The following is a 21,464-nucleotide window of genomic DNA, read 5'->3' as shown; positions in this document are numbered from 1 at the left end:
TTAGTCTTTGGTGGGTGTTTTTCTCTCTGAGTATTTGAATTTTCTGGTTCTCTGAGTCTTTAATGGGTGTTTTTTGAGTATTTAAGTTTTGTGTTTCTCTCAGTCTTTGATAGAGATTCTCTATCAAAGTATTTGATTTTTCTAGTTCTCTGAGTGATTGGTAGGTGTTTTTCCTCTCTGAGTATTTGATTTTCTGATTCTCTGAATCTGGTGGGTGTTTAACTGAGTATTTGATTTTTCTGGTTCTCTGAGTCTGGTGGGTGTTTTCTCTCTGAGTATTTGCGTTTCTGTTTCTCTGTGTCTGGTGGGTGTTTGAATCTAAATATTTGAATTATCTGGTTCTGGTTGAATTATCTGAGTCTGGTGGTGTTTATCTCATTGAGTATGGTCTGGTTCTCTGAGTCTCTGGTAGGTGTTTTTTATAGTATTTGAGTTGCCTGGTTCTCTGAGTTTGGTGGGTGTTTATCTCTTTGAGTATTTGAACTCTTGTTCTGAGTCTCTGGTAGGTGTTTTTTTTTTTTAGATTATTTGAACTGTCTGGCTCTCTGAGTCTCTGGTAGGGTTTTTTTTTTAGAGTATTTGAACTGTCTGGTTGTCTGAGTCTCTGCTAGGTGTTCTCTGCTCGTGCGTTTCCCTGAATGTCTGTTTCTGCGCGTTTCTCTGAAAGTTTCTCCTGGCCGTTCCCCGCTGTAATTACATCAGCTCGCAGGAGCTTCCAGTCACTGCTCGGGGCGCTGCGTCCTCTGGAGACGGCGGCAGGATGAGTCTCTGATGCGGCTCGTGCGTGAAAACTCGCCTCTCGGCCGCTGGGAGTTCTAGTCCGGACGCTTCCCGGTAACACGCTGAGGCTGCGCGCGCTGACAGCACTCACTCAGACGAACCAGACGAAGAAGAAAAAAAACCCCTATGGCACGAGGTGAACGGGAACGTAAAGATGTCCACGCGCTTAACGTGTTTCTAATTAAAGCCTCGCGCCATGTAGACTAAACTCGAGAGGGATCGTCATCATCACTATCATCATCATCATCATCATCATCATCATCATCATCATTCTTCCTACGTCTACGAGGGACGATAAAAAAGCGCGGGAGACAGAAGTGGGGGGAGTTCAGCTCGCGAGGTTCTTTGCCGCACGCGTCTCCGAGTTGGATGGACAAGCTCGGCCGCGCGCGCGCGCTACACCGGACACACCGGACACACGGCTTTCAGCGCTCGCGCCCCGGCGACTTTTAGCCCAGTTTGAAAAGAAGAAAAGCAGCGAAACGACCAAAGCAGGACTGAAACCTTTCGGGAATAAGTTATTGACTGAGTAAGTCAACAGCTGATTTTATTTATTAGTAGTAGCCTCAGTTATGATGTCTATTTCTTTCCCTTCGCAGCTCCATTGTGACTTACAAGGACGCATAGCTTCAGATAGTGGCTATCAGTTAATAAACTCTGCTTTATTCCACTTTCAATCGCTGCTTTCATAGTGGATTCCCACTCTGAGAGCAAAAAGAAAAACTCCAAACAGGTTCGTTTTGGTTTGGAAGCTGAGTAAAGCAGTGTCAGTGTTATTCAGGGCTCAGCTGCACCAGTCTTAGTCCCTTATTATTTAACCCAGAACACCTGACTCCACCACCTATGGGTTACAAGGCTGAGCATTAAGCACAGACCAATCAGACTGCTTGCATTCTTTTATTTGAACGCTTAAAAAAAAGTTAATGCAAGTGCCTTGAGTCGTGACGTCACGAAGACAGCCAGGCTACAATTTGCATCCATATTTTTATAGGAGGTGCTGGATTCAAGTGTCCAGGGTCATGGGCCATCAGATCATACGGGACAGCGTGCATAATGGATTTGTATTTGGATTTTTTATTGCTTTGTTAATATTCAGTAAACAAAGGCTGAGGAATCTGATCAATGTAAGTGATAAAATCCAATTTTTAAGCAACATTTGTGCTGAAACTGTGTTTAGCCTTGAATGACAAAGTTATGTTTTTTCAACTTCCCAGCTATCGACAGTATCTCTTATGGTTCATTTACTAGTAAGCATCAGATTTTGCTGATTTTTTACAACGTAATTCAATAGTTGAGATGTAAACAGTCATTCAGAGTGGTTTGGTGTGAAATGGTTTATTGTCGAAAAACTTTCAGACTGATTTATTTACAGTGGTGATGACTGGAACCTAAAGGCTGAAAGAATAATAATTTGTTGAAATCAATTTCACATTTTAAAAGCTGAGAAAGAGCTGCAATTTTGTATTCATGCCCTACCTTTTCAACAACATTGTCTTAAGTTTTAATTGGATAAATTTAACCTAATAACACTGAGCGTGGAACTGCCTATAGATGAGTTAGACCGATCAAAAGAAACCCAAACACTCATTTTCTGTGACATCACAACCACAACTGGAAGTCTGGCACACTACACTCAGCATTCAAGTCTTGAGCCAGAAAAAATGGATATTATTGGACCTCAATATATAGACGATAATCACAATTTAAATCGCAGTCATATTATTTTGCCAGAAAAATTGCAATTAGATATTTTCCCCAAATCGTTCAGCTCTAGTGAACCGACACATGTTGTGTGAGATTTAATAATGGTAAAATAGTCATAAATCTGGAAAAATATATATATTTGGGGGCTATTTTACTCTAGAACACCCTGCAAGTATCCCTCCACCATGAATGCATAAAAAATGTAAGCCAAAGATTTATCGCAAAACTATCATAAACAATGTCTGAGGCATCGGGCACCGTGTTCCTGACCATTTTATTAATAACTTTCTGTGATGGAGCTTTAGAGACATTGAACTCTTCAGATGTCTGGTTCCTATCACCACCACTGTGAATGATTCTGACCTTTCACATCAAACTACTTATGAATGACTGTTTAGAACTTAATGACTTAACTATGCAGAAATAAAAAATCAGTGGAATTTCCCTTTAAAGCTAAAAGGTAATTTTTTTAAACAGTCTAACTTGAGGTTTCAAGTCACTGTGTTTAAACACAGAGGCACATGAATCAGCTGTGTGGAAGCGAGCATTACTGAGTGGAGTGGATTCAGCTCCTATGGGTCAATGTGTTATAGGTCACATGGAGCGCTGAATGACAAACCCATCCTTTAATTCAATTTCCCACTAGAAATGACTTTTGTAATTAAATGAGCCTATTTGCGCAGTTCCCTGTCACTCATTTAGTCAGAATGCATTAGAAAAGTAGCTGAAAATGGAATAAACCAAGGATCCTCTAATCAGAATGACAGTCATTCTTTTATTCAGTTTTCCCACTAAAACTTGTTTTCTTTTAGCCCATTTAAAAGAAATCTGCTCTACAGCAGCTGAAATGGAATAAACAAGAGTTTGCTAGAGTGGGCCATATTACCTGATAGCTCACTATCAAGTGGGCACCTAAATCCAGCCTACGTCAGCCTAGTTCATTTAAAGATCTGTCTCACAGAAAACTGAATTTCCTCGCTTTTTAAAATGAAAGTGTTTTTAAACATTGTTTCTAAATGTGTTTTTCACTCTGCAGTTCCATATTTGGAAGCTAAGCTGCAAAAACAGCTGATTTTGAATGTGTTGTTTTTGTGATCTCACAAAATACAACACATTTACATAAGCCTACAGCAGGTTAGCCCCGCCCACTCATGTCAAAGTTATAAGGAGTTTTTCACCCAGGCTGCTTTTTGAATGAGGCTCAATACAGGGCCAATCAGAACAGTTATATCAGTTATACCAGTAAGGAACAGTAACATAAAGAGCCTTTTAAAGGGCTCATATCCTTCATTTTCTTGTATTTTATATTTCCTTTTGAGATCCACTTATAACACTTGAGTGGTTTATGTGCCAAAATGGTCATAATTCATTTCTTTAATGACCATAATCCAAACTCTCTTTTTCCCTTAGAATTCAACAGGCTATTTTTGTTACTGCACCTTTAATACTGATTTAAGATAAATGAGCTCTGTTCTGATTGGCTGCTCTAGGCTGGATATGTGGATAGATGTAAATAAGTTGGTTCTTGTGACGTCACAGAAACAATGACTTCAAAACGGGCTGTGTTTGCACCATGGCATCCATATATGGACTGTGTGCACTGGGCAGTGAATGACTTGAAACTTTAACAGTGTTTCCATATTACTTCAAATTCCGTTCTTGAAAAAAAACAGGAGGGTTTGTTTTTCAATGATATAGGCCCTTTAAATTCTACGGGATGAGGAGAGGCTGGAAAATGGCCAAACTAACACAAACGTCATAAAGTAACCCATGGAAAAATAAATGCAGGAAAAATGTAGGGAATGGGCCCTTTACTAGTTCCTCATGGTTAACGTAGGAATCCATCTGTATCACCTTTACTGTTCTAACTCTCTCTCTCTCTCTCTCTCTCTCTCTCTCTCTCTCTCTCTCTCTCTCTCCCTCTGTGCAGAGTGGTCGAAGTCTCCGTAGCTCTTCCACCGCCGTGTGACTTTGTCTTCGCGACCTGCATTCAAAGATGCGCGCGCTGCGGGCTCCTCTCGTGGTGGCGCTCGCGCTGCTAGTACTGTCCCAGCGCATGAGCGGGCGGCCGATGGATGAGAATGTGGACGAGAGCGCGCGGTGCTGCGACAACCTGCTGGAGCGGATTACGCAGTCCACCTCGGAGAAAGAGCGCGCGCTGGAGCGCGAGGACGCGCACGGGCACGGGCTGAAGACGGAGAGCGGAGAACAAATACTCGGTAAGAGAAGCAGCGAGCGGCTGGATGCAACTCTGAGCTAAAAGTCTGTAGCCACCTGTTCGTCCAGTGTTTCTTCTGAGATCAAGTGTGTCAGTAGGGACTTTGTCCTCCTGTGCTGCAATAACAGCTTCTACTCCTCTGGGAAGGCTTTACACTAGACGTTGGAACACTGCTGTGAGGATTTGGTTGCAGCCACAAGAGCATTAGAGAGGTCAGGTACTGATGTTGGATGATCAGTTCTGGATCCCAGATGTATTGGATGGAGCTCCATCACTCCAGAGAATGCAGTTCCACTGCTTCACAGCCCAATACTGGGGGCTTTATACCCCTCCAGCTGACACTTGGCATTGGGTATGGTGACCTTATGTTCATGTGCACCTGCTCCAGAGCATCCCATTGTATTGGTCAGTGCTTTTCTTCAGAGCTGTGTGTGCACAATGGACAGCAATAGGGGCACCTTAAAGTAGCTGAATTCACTATGGAAGGTCTTTCTGGGCACTTTGTTATACAAAGTGTACATCTATCAGTTTCAAAAATGTGTTAGTCTGTCAGACGTTGTTCTTCTCTTTTCTCTGGGAGAAGAGCCTAAACCTGCAACCAACATAAAAATGAAACAATGACTCAAGAAAAGTAAAAAAATTTAAAAAAAATCTCCCCATCAGCTTGAAATTCCTTCTCAGAAAGTCAGGATTGTATTCTTAACTCATGTGAGCTCAGCACATGACGTCAAATCAACATGGCTGCTCGCAGCATCAACAGTTAAAAAGAACGCTTCTCTACTTTTAAATGACATTTGCTTTAGATCAGTCAACTTTCAACTATTCAGCCAGGAACTGGTTAAATCTTTAACACTGAAGTTCACTGTTTTGAGATGGTAATACATCAATCATATCACTAACATTAGCTGGCTAGCTTGTTGCTAACAATATTATTCTATTCTATTATATTATATTATAAATTATTAATGATTTTGTAGAAAATGTTGTTGCTGACATTGTGCCAGATTGGTTACAGCTGTATAACTTGCATCATTTATGATATTACAGTTAAAATGATTTGCTAAACTAATTCACAAAAGACAACAAAAGAAAGAAATGAGGGAAAAAGAAGTGAATTGCACTGTAAGTGCAAAATTTGTGTTAAAAAAGTGACATTTTTGTCTAACACTCTGCTTAACCACTGGTGGGCAGCCTGTAAAATGCTAAGCAAAAAGCTGCCAGCTTTGCCATCAGCACACAGCAAACAGTGGCCAGCTATTCTCTTGCTATCTGGATTTTTCCATTTCTGTAGCTCGAATGCACAGAAGTTAAAAATGATGCATTTCCAAGCTTTGACTTCCCACTTATATGCCATGATTTGAGTGCAGCATTAGCTAGCAGGCTAAAAACACCACACACCAGAGGACGGTTAGCTTAAGTCTTAGAGGATAAAATCTCAACTGATCTTGGAGTTACATTAATATAAAAGTACAGCTTAAATTCTGTAGATAAATGATGTTCACTGGACAAACCTAGCGACAGCCATAAGACAGTTTCACCAACTCTAAGTTACAAGTAGTTCACACGTAGCCTAGTTTTACTGTGAGTGTTGAAAGTTAAGTTTCACAAAATACTAAATCAATAAGTTTTACTACAAATACTCATTTTACAGTTCAGCTTAGCAGCTACTAAACGTTTTCACTTTTCCTTACATGTACGCTAAAACCACACAGATATGCTGCTAGATCAGACAAAATACCTGCTAATGTTACATTGTCAGTCAATTAGAATAACCTTAGAGGTAAGAAAACTCTAACTGTAGGCTCTGGTTTAAGTTTCAGCGCTGCTTCTTATAGTTGCTCTAACATCCAGAAGTCTGCTTCACTTTAAGACTCCTGTTGCTGAAATTGCTACTAAACTGCTACTAACACATTTACATATCCACCTTTCAGCCTGCAGCAATTTCACTTAGCCAACTCACATTAAAGTCATAAGGAGTTCTCTACAACACAGAGCAGCCAGAGTAGAGGTCATTTGCATTTATCAGTCTAAAAGGCCCAGTAAAAAGCAGCCTGTTTGATACTAAGGTATAAAGAGAGGATGGAAAATGGGCATGCAAAAATTAATTATGACTGTTTTTACATAGATAAAACTATACAAACATCACAAGCGGACTTGAGGGTGAAAAAATACAAGAAAATTGTAGATTATGATCCCTTTGAAATGTTATTGTACAAACTTAAGTACTGAACTCCTTCAGCTTCTTAGTATATCCAACATCTGTTAAGGAAGGCAGATTTGTTAATATTTCTGCATGATTAAATCATTAAAATGTAAACAGAGTCATTCAAAGTGGTTTGATGTGAATTGCTTTGTTCTACAGAAACTTAGAGGGGCAGATTTGTTAACAGCGTTGGTTATAGGAACCAGATTTCTTAAGTATTTAATATCTCTAAAAGCTATTTTACAGAAAGTTACTACATGAAATGGCAGCAGATATGCTGACTGACAAGACATTGTTTTATGATAGGTTTGAGTGAAGACTTTGGTCAAAAAGATATATTTTTAATATCCATTCGTGGCAGAGAGGTACATGCAAAATAGTCCACAAAGAAAATGTATTTTACTGATTTACCACTCTTTTATTTTTTAATTTATTTTATTAACCTTACAGTTAAAACTCAGAAGACACATGAGGTTCACTCGTACTCCTAGATAGTAAATAAAATGGATATATTTCTGTTGTAGACACCATGAGAACAGGTTCCGGTCACCACCACTGTGGCAAGTGGAATCATGAAACCATTCTCAATGACTTTATTTCAGCAAATTCTGTAAGAGCCATGTGACCATATAAATGACAATACTTCTACTTGTATTCAAGTATATTAAAGAGGAAAGTAACATACTTTGTTAATGTAGGTTTAATTTTATTATGTTACATTAGTTGAATTTTATTATGTTACATTAGTTTATTATGTTACATTAGTAGTGGTTGAATACAGTGTATTTAATAAGGGCTGTTTTAAATGCATAGTGTATTGTGGGGTGATCAGGTGCTCAATTAAAGGCAAATCTGTTGTTTTTTGCCCTAAAGCTTAGAGCTTAGTCAGGGCATGATCATGCCGGGGAATGCTGAGTGATTCGACTGAGTCCTGGGCTTTAGGGTCATCGCTCCCTCCATGAGGTCAGCAGATCAAGACTTGACCTCTGACCCACTCTTTCTCTCTCCTTGCAGAAATCTTCCCCAGAGACCTCAGAAAGAAGGAGAAGTTTTTAAAACACTTAACAGGTGAGTATAGAGGCTGCTGGACATCAGCAGTTTTTCAATAGGGTGAGAATACTGGGCCCACCATAGTGGCCACAATAGCGTATTTACCTATTCAGACAGCACTACAGCACTGGAAATAGATATTCAGTTCTGTATAGGCGACAATATAAAACTCAATATGATAATTAAATCAAAGTGTTTTCAGCAGACACCACTATACTTTTGAACAACACCTTCTCAGGTTCTCAGGGACTTTGACTTTCATGCATTTTCACTGTAAGAAGTTGGAATAATAGGATGGCAACATCCTGTAAAATCGCCATTCAGTCACTAAAGATGTCACATTTTAACGTTCCGTGAAATTATTAGATCAAATTGTTTTCAGTTACATGTCTAACGCGTTCCTGAAGAGACCTTAGGTAATCATGGAATGTCATTTATGCATTTATACTGTAGAGATTTGGAATAATAGGATTGCAAATTGTTCTAACTTGCCATTTATTAAATTCCACAACTTTAGTGTCTTTTTACTCTAAAATGGTTTATATAATGAGATGACAAAACTCAAGTAAAAGTTATAAGAAGATATTTTTATGTTTGAGAACCTATAACTTTTCAGCAAACATCACTGTATTGTTAAGAATCAGTTTTCCAGGTATTTATTCTGTGACTTTCATGCCTTTTTTACAGTAGCAACATGTATGGTAGTTACTGAAAGAGGTCTGTGCGGTAATAATTAGAAATGATGATCCATTAAAAAACATAAGAGCTGCACTTGGGTAGGTGTTCTTCAGTGATCTTGTTCCAAAAACAATTTGATTAAATCTTCTATAAAATGTCAAAATGTGAAAATACTGCATGGCCAATTTTGAGGATTTTCCCCTGTTTCCAAATTCCTTCAAGGAAAAGCAAGGAGATAATGCCATGTGTATCCATGAAGATGTTCTTCATGAATCTGGAGGAATCTGCAGAAAAAAATGTAATTGAAATATGTGGCATACAAATATACAGCACCCTTTGCATGGCCTTTTCCCATCTCATGATTCCATATTGCCAGAGTAAACGCACTCCAATGGGCCTGTCCTGATTATATGTGAAGGTGTTCTTCAAGAATATAGTAAATTTCACTGAAAACAATTTTATGTTATTATTTTAAATAGAGGAAAATTATGAATTTAACCATAATATGAACCTTTCTATCTTGTATGAGGGTTTCAACACTTACTTACAGCCAGGCAGATTCTGTTTGGTGCATTCAACCTCTGTTTAACCAGAGTGCAGAACACAGTTATTTTGGATTTTTAATATCTAAAAAAATTTACTCCAACCTATGTGCTTATGTAAAGCAGTAAAAATGTAAAATGTAAACAGAGGTGCACGGAGCATTTTAACATAGATAGCATGATCACAGTATGCGTGCAAAGCCCTTGCTCTCTGTTTTCTATCAAATCAAAGCTTAAAATACAGATAAAGATATACAGTCGTATACAAATGATTGAACACCCCCTTTCCAATTACATGTATTTCTGATTTTCTGAAGTTAAAGTTATTATATTCTCAGTTACAGTTACCTTTACAGTGAATACATTTAAACATGGCTTTGTTTAACACTTTATTGCACAGCGTTCAGCAACATGCAGCTCTTTTGCTGCTTTCGTTGTGGCTCCACAGCAGAATTAGATTTTTAGGTAAAAACAAAATAATCCTCCTTTACAGTAAAATAAAGCTTTACTGATCATTCAAACTGTCTTAAACACTAGCGTGAATGTAAAAATGCTAATTTAAGGTTGGCATGCAGACTGCTGGTCACCATAGCTCATAGCTAACAAAAAAACAAGGATGATTTAAGTTGAACAGCAATAATTTGGAGATGAATTGACTTTTTGCATTTATAATCACTCCAGCTGGTTTCCTTATACGTTTAATCTGCAAGAAACTGTCAAAAATTAAAAAGTTGCGAGGCTGAAGTCAGCTTGTCATTAGCCAGCTTTTCATTCAAATTGTCCCGTTTCACCTTAAATGGTGCAGCAGTTACATTCTGGGCTGGCACCTCAGGCACTATTTAAGGTGGAATTTGAACAAGAAGCTGGCAAATAAGCTTCATAAAAAGTCGAACGCTGAGAGACATTTTACAAGAAACTATTCCATGTTTGCTGAAATGTTTCCTGCTGGAGATGTGAGAAAAAGCAGCTATAGCTAAGCTAATGCTTAAAGCTGAGCAAAGTAAGTCTGTGTTGTTGTTTGTTATATTTCTTAGCCTATACTAGTACATTAGCGCATACAGAGACATATTTACAGCCACGATGGTAAAATTGACACAAAATGTTGTGGCTCCCAAGGTGGTTTGATTTTAGTTGAAGGACAAAATGGCTCTTCTTAATATTTGGGTTGCCGACCCCTGAGATACGGGAATGTGAAAATTTATGTAAGCGGTTCTGAACTGGAGTAAAGAACAATAAGAACAGACTGAATAAAAGAGTGGGATATAAAGACAGACCAGGAGTGTCCAGGTCTGATGATCTAACAGTTACTACCTTGAAGCGTTTAGTTCCAACTGTAATCTAGATCTAGTTCAGAGCCTCAGAGGAGCCTGAATAATGGAACCAGTTGAAACAGGGATGTGGATCACCAGGACTGGACTCGGTCTCCCCTGCAGTAGACGGAATGACTGAGAGAGGATTAGAGAAAGAAGCGGGATTTCTTGCTTAATCTTAAACAGTTACATATTTGGCATAAAAACTGAAGAAGCACAGTGTGTATGATCTCAAAGCACTGATGGATTAGTTTGGGTGGCTCAGAATTAGTACCAGGCTTTCTGGCTAAGTAAAGTACATATTTAAGAAATTTTAAAGTTACCACAGTGGAGAAGTGTTTGAAATGGTCAGAGGCCTAATACTACTCAGACTGCTGACCAACAATCTGACCAGCTTTTCTGCTCGTCCACAGGGCCTCTATATTTCAGTCCAAAGTGCAGAAAGCATGTCTACAGGCTCTACCACAATACCAGAGACTGCACCATTCCTGCATGTGAGTACTAGTGACTGCACAAACAGTACACATATCCATTAGAATGGGGTGGGAGATATGACGATATGATATTATCACAATATTAGCTGTACTTACACAACACTGACCAAAAGCAAGGTTCCTAAGTAGAGTTGCTGTTTAAGGTTTTGCCCCGTTGTTGGGAAATCACAGATTTGAATCTCAACCATACTGGAAGTTCAAGAAAGTGAAAGTGGTTCTGCTTAACTGAATTTAGTTTTGTGCAGTTGGTGAGAAACATGGCACTACTGGTGCACTGCGTCTTCTAGAGGTGTGCATGTGTATAAAATTGAACCCTGAACTCGACCCAACACATCCCACTCATTCATAGAGAGAGAGAAGAGAAAGAGAAGACAGACATGTTTAGAGAGCGAGAGAGAAGACAGACACGTTCTGAGAGAGAAGACAGACACGTTTAGAGAGCGAGAGAGAGATAGAGAGAGAGGACAGACATGTTCAGAGAGAGAGAGAGAAGACAGACACGTTTAGAGATAGAGAGAGAGAGAAGACAGACATGTTTAGAGAGAGAGAGACACATTCTGAGCGAGAGAGAAGACACATTCTGAGAGAGAGTGAAGACAGACATGTTCAACGAGAGAAGACAGACACATTCAGAGAGAGAGACAGAAAGAGAGAGAAAAGACAGACATGTTTAGGGAGAGAGAGAAGACAGACACGTTCGAGAGAGAGAGAGACAGAGAGAGAGAGAGAGAAGACAGACACATTCTGAGAGAGAGAGAAGACAGACATGTTCAGAGAGAGAGAGAGAGAGAGAGAGAGACATTCAGAGAGAGAGAGAGAGAGAGAGAGAGAGAGAGAGAAGACATGTTCAGAGAGAGAGAGAGAGAGAGAGAGAAGATAGACGTTCAGAGAGAGAGGGAAGACAGACACGTTCAGAGAGAGAGGGAAGACAGACATGTTCAGAGAGAGAGGGAAGACAGACATGTTCAGAGAGAGAGGCAAGACAGACATGTTCAGAGAGAGAGGGAAGACAGACATGTTCAGAGAGAGAGGCAAGACAGACGTTCAGAGAGAGGGAGAGAGAGAAGACAGGCACGTTCAGAGAGACAGAGAGAGAGAAGACAGGCACGGTCAGAGAGACAGTGAGAGAGAAAGAAGACAGGCATGTTCAGAGAGAGAGAGAGAAAGAAAGAAACAGAGGAAGAGAAAGAAAATGAAAGAGTGGCATATAAAGAGAGAGCAAGAGATAGAATGAAATGCAGAAGGGGAGAATGAGAGTAAAACAGTGTGAAAGAGACAGGAAGAAAAGAGAGAAAGTGTGAGTGTGCAAAATTTACAAGGGCACAATCCTGCAAAAAAATGAATCTACTAAACAGAAAGACCTGAGTTTGCTGTTGTATGTAGAAAAAATAGCCAGTATCAGGCCTGAAACCTGATATTTTGTCTGGCCCTGTCAGGCTCAGGTCCGGTAGCAGACCTATAATCTGTTCAGGCTCATCAAACATCAGAAAAATGACGTACTGAGATGCGTAATGCTTACATGACAATGTCCAAGTATTATGATATAGTTTGCTATATCGCCTACTCCGGCAGTGTTGCCTGCATACTCTCTCTATACCTCACACCACCAGGCCGATATCTGTCCCAGCGTTCCACTTCACACAGGTCAGATGTTGGAGTTGCATCTGTTCGCCAACCCTTTTTCAGGCCCACTTGCTAAGAAAAACTACAGCAAGTTCATTTCCACCACAACTAGTCATGCATCCTGCAGACTGACGATGCGAGAGATGTCTTGTATTTTTCCACTGTTTGTTTTCGTGGTATAAAGTGCAATATGCTTACTGTGCACTTTTTAAAATGTTTGTGCTGAAAGTGTAACTCCAGACCTTTAATTACAGAAAACAGATTTCTCCCGAGCTGAATGTCTGTTGTTTTATGCCTTTTTGTCTCTAGATTATAAAAGATGTGCGCGGCTTCTTACTCGACTGGCAGGGAGCCCGAGGTGCCTAGAAAGCTAACATCACCAGGTACTGCTTCACTACTGATTTGTTAAAAACACAGCCATTTACAATTACAGGGGAATTCCACAAAATTGTCAAAATTTCAGTATTATTAAATTGCTAATTGTAAACAAAGTCATTCATTTAATGTGAAATTCTGCTTTATAGAAAAGCAGAAGGTCCCTCACAGAAGGCTATTACATGAAATTGATATGTATATGCTGCCTTATGCCTGAGACATTGTTTTAGGATAGTAAAAAAATAGCGAAAGAATTTTTTTATTGCTGTTTTATTATTAGCATAAACTCAGAGGACACATGAAGGTTCACTGATGATTTTGGATAGTAAATAAAATGGCTATATTTGCATAGTAGAAAGCATAACCCCTGGTTCCTATCACCACCACTGTAAAACAATCTGAGTTGGTAAATGTATCTACACTCTTAAAAAAGATGGTTCTTTAAAGATTCTTTAGCAAAGAAAATGGTTTTACATAGGACCATGGACACTTAAAGAAGCATTTGCATGATTAAAGGGTTCTTTGCATGGTGAAAGCGTTCTTCAGATTGATGGGGAATTTGTTGTAAATGGTTCCATATGAAACCTTTTCGAAAGGGGTTCTATGTAGCACCAAAAAGTGTTCTTCCATTGCTACAAGCTTGACATCGTAACAATAGCGGAACCCCTTTTGGTGCGATATAGAACATGTTTCAAAAAGATTCTATATATAGAACCAACTACAACACATTCTCTACCAATCTGACCATGCAAAGAACACTTTGATCATGCAATGCTTCTTTGAGTGTTCATGGTCCTATGTAAACCATTTTCTTTACTAAAGAACACTTAAAAACCCACTTTTCTAGGTGTGTAGACAGGAGCATTTCACATCAAACCACTCTGAATGACTTTGTTTACACCTCAGCCTCAGAAAAGTCTTGGAATTCCCACTTTAAGAGTTCATTTCTTCTAGGGAGTAATACTGAATAATGACGATATAGTGTATAAATGAAAGTACTAATGGAAAGTGTTACAGTTTGGCAGAGCTGTTATAGATGCGACATGTCTGTCACAGCATTAGTAGAGAGCCTTGAAGTGGTTACAATGAAGCTGGCATGATGCAGTTTGCACTTTCCCTGCTTCAGTATACCTGACACAGCTAATGAAAGGTTTGATCATTAACTGATGAGTTAAACCAAGTGTTTCAGTAAAAAAATGCAATGAACAATGAAAAGTGCAATGAACAGGGACAGAACCAGAGCTCTGGCATACCTACAACTAAAGGCCTTCAGCTGAACAACAAATAGAGGTCAAAGGTCTTGCTATTTATTATATAAAGTACTTGTGTCTGGCTATTATTTCACTACCAGCAGGTTAGTTCAAATTGCAGACTTGTAATAGCACCAGACTAATAGACTTTTAAGCACTGGCTCTGTAAAATTATATAATTCTTGAACAGCATTACAGCTACAAGAAACAGTGAGAATCACAGAGTGAGAATTACAGAGTGAGAATTACAGAGTGGTCATGATACAGGACAGTGCATTACGATGGTTAGCTGCTAAGCTGCTACAGCAATGATCTATTGTAATAAAAAAGATATAATGGGGTCTGCTAATGCTGTTACACCAATAGGGCAATATGGCATCACGGTAAATTGCATCATAATGAGATGTAACGTAAAAGGGGAGATGTAAAAGGGGAATTTCATTGAATTTTCAAAATCTCTGTAAAACTCAATCATTGAGATGAAAACAAAGTCATTCAAAGTCATTCAGAGTGGTTTGACGTGAGACGGTTCATTGTAGAGAAGTCTGATTTTCTTTACAGTGGTGGTGATAGGAACCAGGTGTCCTGATGTCTACAGTGCAAATGCACTCAGAAAGGTTTTGGGGCAAAACTTTATCATAAAACAATGTCTCAAACATCAGGCAGCATATTCATAACCATTTCATGTAATAACTTCCTGTGAGGGAGCTTTTAGAGCATGTTTCAGGCTCCAGTCCTCGTGGGCCAAAACTCTGCAGACTTCAACACAATGCCTCATTAAACACACCTGATTCAGCTCATCAGCTAATTAGCAAGGCCTTCATGAACTGAATTCAGAGTGTTGATGAGGGTAAACACAGCACTTTGCCTTATAGATCAGCTGTCTGGTTCCTATCGCCGCCATTGTAAACTGTTCTGTCTTGGTAACTTGGTAATGGAGAGTTTCACACCAAACTACTCTGAAAACCTTTGTTTGCATTGTGATGATTAACTTATTATTGAACGACTTCTTTAAAGAACAACGAACAACTGGATCCTTAATGATTTTAAAGATTTAGATGGGTGATGATGCTGTGCTGAGCCTTAAAACATGGGATAAAAGAATTACACTCAGTTTTGATAAGATTTTTGCTGGTGCATTGTGTCAATTAAATATCATGACATGCATGGTGTATTGTTACACTATCTTGATGTTAAATTTCTGCCATATTGCCCATCCCCCCCATGTTACATGACTCTGTTTAGCTTTGAAATAGCACTTACAATATAGACTACAGAACTAGAAGAGCCCGAGCATTCTAGAGCATACGTACGTCTTTGCTGTGGTAAGAAGCGGTAAAACTTTCCGATCAAGATGAATAACAGGATTAGCTGCCACAGATGGTAGTTATTCACTGACTTCCACCTGCATCTCTTAACGTAGAAGCAGCATGCGTGCTTTGATTTAAGCAGGTACGGATGGAGCTGTTCTCTAGCGCCCTACAGAATCCACATATTCGGCACAGAGGGAGTCTCCTGTATCAAACCCCTGTTTTTTTCATGCCTCTTTGGACAAGAAAGAATTCTCACATGCGTCCAAGTACACACACATACATTTATGTACAGCCAACACAAAATTTCACTTCCTCTCTCCAGCAGGTTCAAGCCAAACCAGAGCGACCCGGAGGAGGAGAAAAAAAAAAAGTCAAGTGCCTTTTGGATATGAGTAGAGAATCCAAACCAACACTCAGCATTCCATCCAATCAGCAAAACATGTCCAAAACATGGGCTCTGCTGCTCCAGAGGACAGATGGACAAAGGAACAGAAAAGGGGAATTCATGGACACTGGTAGATGGGAACAGACAATGGATATAGGCCTGCATGTCCCCAGCTTGAATGTGTGAAGTAGAAAGGAGCTGTGTGGATATTAAGGACATTAAATATGCATTTAACTCATGTGGGCCTAAACAACTACCAGAAAAGGGATTGCCTTGACTTGTCCTTTGTCGTAATAAGATAATGACACATCTTCGTCATTTTGCTTTCTGTGACATACCTTGGTGGGGTTGTACTTCACATTGTGGCGAAGAAAAAGGTGTTTCAGTCATCGTCTCTTCTGCTTTCACCTCCGAAAGCCACCCTTAACTTATTTTTCTGCATGACACGCTTTCCATTTCGCCTTTGTGTTTACCAACAAGTGTCAGCAAAACAGGCACATGTGACAAAGTACCTGAGAATGTGTATGACTGTGGATTAGTAAATATAGTCCATATATTTTGATGTATGTATGTGTATAGAGGTGAAAAGCCAGAGGTCAATGTGTAAATACTGTACAAAAAAAACTAAACAAAAGGAGACATAAAATCCCTATAATGAGTATATGCTGTATGTGTCTGATATATCAATGAAGTATAGGGATGCATATATTTAAAAGAAAGTATATTTAAATAAATTATATGATTGTTACATGTGGTGGGCCTGAATCATTTTTGGGAAGATCAACCTTGATCTCCACATCAGCATGTCATTTGTTTACAAGAGGAGTAAAAGGAATCCACCAGTTATTTTTTCACCTATTCTCTATTTGCCACTTCTGTCACATACGGTTGATTACTAGGAACAATCATTTTGATATGTTTACTTATACTTAGTAAACAGTGCTGTGCATAAGGCCATTTAAGGGAACCCTGACTGGTAAGACATATGAGCCTCAATATGTTGTCTAGTACAGTTGTAATATGTTGTATAAACTGAGCAAAATGCTTTATTTTTGTTGCGACATCAAATGGTTGCTCTCTCTCTTGTCCACTGTGCAAGGAACAGTGAGCTCATTGAATTCACATCATTCAGCCTTTCCAATTTTAGCTAGAGCGTGACACCACAGAGAAAAATATTCTTTTTTCTTTAGAATTGACTCCACTGGAACCACATGGCACCATCCCAGTACAACAACGTTGAACCACGACTAGAGGGATTTAGCCTATTTGCCATGTTAATATTATAATAAACATTTCCATTTGGTGCATACATCATATTTGAATCGTACTAGAGTAGTAAGTCTTAACAGGTCCTTTAATATTCTGATGTTATCTGTGATAACACATGACCTCAAGTGTTCTATTTCATTCATACAACAGTTCTAAAAAAACAAATAAAAAAGTAAAGCAAAGAAGCCCAGAATTTGATCAAATGTGGCTTAATAGTGGCAATTCTTTATGCCAAAAAGTACCATTTTACATTGCGGGTAGAGCCATAAAACCATCGCAATATCAGGTTCAGCTCAGCTTTTACAATACTTTGCCGGACAAACTGCAATGTTGGTTTGTTCCAGTCAGTCTGTGAATCATTTCACAGCCCACCTTGTTTGCTCAGGTGTTTGTTTCGACTCCATTTTGTTTAGTTGATCCGTTACAGCTGCCGAACGAAAAGCTCGCTTAAGATTAGGGCTGTCCCAATCATCAAATACATAATTGTTATTAACATTTTGTCTTTTCTTATTCATTGTTTGCAGCTATTAAAATACAAGCCTAAAGTGGCCAGAATTGGCTGATTAGTTACCTTACACATGGGTTACATGTTTTATTAAATGTGTCTATTATTCCTTTAGCAACCAGTGCTCGGCGGAATGATGTTCTGTTGTTTAAAAAAAATGTGCTGTTATTACAAATTACAAATAAGAACACAGCTAGAACGCTTCTCAATTAATCAGACTGTATCACTGGAACTAACTGTTATGTAAAAACAAACAATACACTGTGATTTCTTTTTTGTCTGTTAGCTCAGCCGTTTAAACTCTCCTTAAAAAAGTCCAGTATTTACTGCTATCATCCAATACGGAGTTTCTCCAATCAATCCCTCATTAAGTTAAACCATGTGCTGCTGACAGAACTGAACAATCCATGCTATGATTTTACTAAAAAATAACACATTCTTGATAGCTTTTTAACTGTACTTATGCTCATTTTAATATTACCAGTGTTTTTAATGGCAAAAATAAACTAAGCTGAGCAGGGGCGTCACTAGGGATTTATGGATTGGGAGGTTAAGTCTTTACCAAGGGAGTCTGGGAGCATGCTACCCCATGTTTTTAATGGCCCCAAAATGTCTGTTCATCACAAACTTTTTAGTAGCAACAGATGGGAAATTTATCAAAAATGGCCATTTGGTCAAGTTGGCGCACAGTAGATCTGATTTTTCATAGTGTATTAAACACTGATCTTTATAACTTCAATACTACATGTGTCCACCTACACAGATCACAGATCACAGATCAAAGAAAGGTATTAAAAACCAAGCAGTGCTATCTCTCCCCTCTCTTAGATAAGCTGCAGCTCCTAAATATGTCATTCAAATACACAGATTAAGTTTGTATAATCTGTGTAAGTTTCTGCAACAAGACAAAGTGTGATTCTGTTCTGTAGTTATACTTACATGTTAATCACTCTTAAAATGTGGCTCTTCAAAGGGTTTTAGTTAAAACAATGGTTCCATGTAGAATCTTGAACACTAAAACAAAACAATGTCAAGCTATATAGAACCATTGTCTTTACTAAAGAACCCTTGAAGAACCATCGTTTTAAAGGGTGTAGGTGACATGATCATAATCTGCATGTGCAAAAGTTTTTTGTTAATAAATATATTGTATGGGTATAACAGGTCAACAAAATCAGTATTATGTTTAACTAAAAGCTTAAAAAACACTTGCTTTCTTTTTGGTCTCTAACCTTTATCAGACCTGCTTCTTCAGCTCTGTCAGTCTTCTTCACTTTCTTTCTCTCCCTCTTCTCGCCTGTGTTTAGTATGTTTTTATTAAACTAAGATTTACAGGAGCTCAAGGATCAATGAGTTCATTTTTTTGTTTGACTGGCCTTCTACAGAGCTGACACTTCTTAATGACCATCTACAGATTGAGGAATGCAGACATATAAAACTGCATTACAAGCAACACCTGTATTAGCAATAGCAATTATCAGTACTATATATAGTAATAACAATATCTAGCTAATACAGTTGTGAATGTTTAGAAATCTTAAGTAGAAACATGAACACAAATAATCTGTGAAGTTTCTTCAATTTCTTGAAGTCGTTGGCTCGTCTGCTGGCCATCATTTGTTCTTTATGGCCCATCCCCTTTCCTTTACCTCACATGAACTCAAAGTTAGCTAGCTAGCTAACAAGCAACTGGCTAAAAACTTGATATAGCCAGCTATACTGACCCCAATTTACACAAATCTACACCGTTAAAAAAGATGGTTCTTCAAGGGTTCTTTAGTAAAGATGACGGTTCAATATAGAACCATGAACACTCAAAGAACCCTCTGATTAAAGGGTTCTTTGCATCGTCAGTGTTCTTCAGACTGATGGAGTGTTTTATGTGGTTCTATATAGAGCCCTTTTAAAAAAGAGGTCTATATAGCATCGAAAATTGTCCTTCCATTGTTACAAGCTTGACATTGCAACAACAGCAGAACTCTTTTTAGAACTATTGTAGTAACATCTACACACTTAAAAAACATGATTCTTCAATGGTTCTTTAGTAAAGAAAACAGTTCTATATAGAACCATGAACACTCAAAGAACCCTTTGCATGATTAAAGGGTTCTTTGCACTGTGAAAGTGTTCTTTAGATTGATGGAGAATGGTTTATATGGTTCTATATAGAACCTTTTTGAAAATGGTTCTTTATAGCACCAAAAATTATTCTTCTATTGCTTCAAGCTTGACATCAGCAACAGCAGAACCCTTTTCAAAAAGGATCCATATAAAACAATCTACAGCACATTCTCCATTAATCTGAAGAACCATTTCATCATGCAAAAGGTTCTTTGAGTGTTCATGGTTCTATATCGAATCATTTCCTTTACTAAAGAACCCTTGAGGAACCATCTTTTCTTTAAGAGTGTATATATTAGGTAGATCCCTTCACTCTGTAACTACTTACTGATTCCAACTGTATATTGTGTATTTTGAATAAGGTCTAATTTTTATTTTAGCACACTTTTAGCTAAAATCCTGTCATAACTTAAGCGGTTGCTAAATGACATTACTTTGCAGAGTGAGTAGCACCAGGTCTGATATGATTAGTTTACAACTTACGAGGTCTGATATGATTGGTTGAGCCTGTATTACACTTTTCCCAAATGTTAAACGGCAGAAGACGGTTATGTTAGAAAATCTCTGGTAGCTCAGCTGAGGCAGTGGTGGAGTAGAGCAGCAGCAGCAGCACCTCCCCCCAGGTCGTGACCTGCTATCACAGTATATTGTGAATTTGGAGATATGATGGCTCAGGTGAATAATGAAGAATAAATGAATACTGTCGATTATTTGAACTAATAATGTACATTCATTTTGGGGGCTGAATAATATCCTGGGTGGGGGGTGGGTGGGGCTAAAGCCCCCCTAAAACTGGCCTAATGATGCCCCTGATGCTAAGAATGTTTTAAGCAATTTTGGCTGGTCAAGACTTTGGAACAGTACTGTAAAAAAAGAAAACCTGCTACAACCCCATTGCCTACTATTAGACGTAGGGATAGAAGACCAGGGGTTTTCTGTCTTGCATCAAAACTACTGTCTGTGCTAATCGACTATGAGCTACAGATGCAGCAGATAAGAGATCAGGGTGAAAAACGCTGGAGTATTTATTACCTTAAGTGCAGGACATAAACCATGTGTTTTCTCAGAAAATGTTAAGGTGCCTAACATTGATTCATTGCTATCTTCTGGCAGTGCAGGCTAATATTAAATTATCACAGATGGCAAGAACAAAGAAAAGAACCGAGCAGAAGAGATAGCACAAAAGTGAAAGAGAAAAGAGTGCAGGAGATGAAAGAAGAGAAGGAATTAAGTCCAGTGCCATCCCTCCTTCCTCTTTTCCAGTTCAAATCTGATTTCTACCAGTTCCTGCCCATCCTCTTTCAAATTAAAAGCAACAGCTCAACCACAGTCGTGTGCGCACCGGAAATGTGAACAATCAGCGTTTGTTATTATGGGGACGAATCCATAACAGGAATTGAAGCGGTTTTGGAAAGGGAGGAAAGGCAGGGCCCGAGAACAAGAGAGTTTAATTTAGTCTAAAGTGCATAACTGTCAGAACATGGTATTAATCAAACGGGTTCCAACAGCAATTAAAGTGAGAGACAGTTTGCAGCAATACAAAACAAGAGCAAATGTTGGGACTTATTTTCTGTCTCTGATTTATTGGTTGATTTTTATTGACTTCTTTGTAGGTTTTGTTCTCTTAATGGGGAATTTCACCAC

General features: G+C 38.8%; 1 protein-coding gene across 3 annotated transcripts; it reads left to right on the top strand.

Moving 5' to 3' along the window:
- Positions 1–1,197: 1,197 nt before the first annotated feature.
- LOC118823085 (ALK and LTK ligand 2-like) lies at positions 1,198–16,454 on the top strand. Of its 3 annotated transcripts, XM_036592469.1 has the most exons (7): positions 1,200–1,309; positions 1,772–1,904; positions 4,415–4,703; positions 7,920–7,973; positions 10,899–10,979; positions 12,912–12,985; positions 15,863–16,454. In XM_036592469.1, exons 3-6 carry the CDS (start codon positions 4,481–4,483, stop codon positions 12,974–12,976), a joined length of 423 nt encoding a protein of 140 aa, XP_036448362.1. In that variant the 5' UTR covers positions 1,200–1,309; positions 1,772–1,904; positions 4,415–4,480; the 3' UTR covers positions 12,977–12,985; positions 15,863–16,454. The 3 variants fall into 3 exon arrangements, with proteins under 3 accessions (XP_036448361.1, XP_036448363.1, XP_036448362.1); XM_036592468.1 differs by lacking the exon at positions 1,772–1,904 and having other exon boundaries at positions 1,198–1,309; XM_036592470.1 differs by lacking the exon at positions 1,772–1,904 and having other exon boundaries at positions 1,198–1,309; positions 15,866–15,880.
- Positions 16,455–21,464: the final 5,010 nt, after the last annotated feature.

The sequence above is a fragment of the Colossoma macropomum genome, unplaced genomic scaffold, assembly GCF_904425465.1.
Source record: "Colossoma macropomum unplaced genomic scaffold, Colossoma_macropomum, whole genome shotgun sequence".
Lineage (NCBI taxonomy): Eukaryota > Metazoa > Chordata > Actinopteri > Characiformes > Serrasalmidae > Colossoma > Colossoma macropomum.
This window is presented reverse-complemented; position numbering and strand designations above follow the sequence as displayed.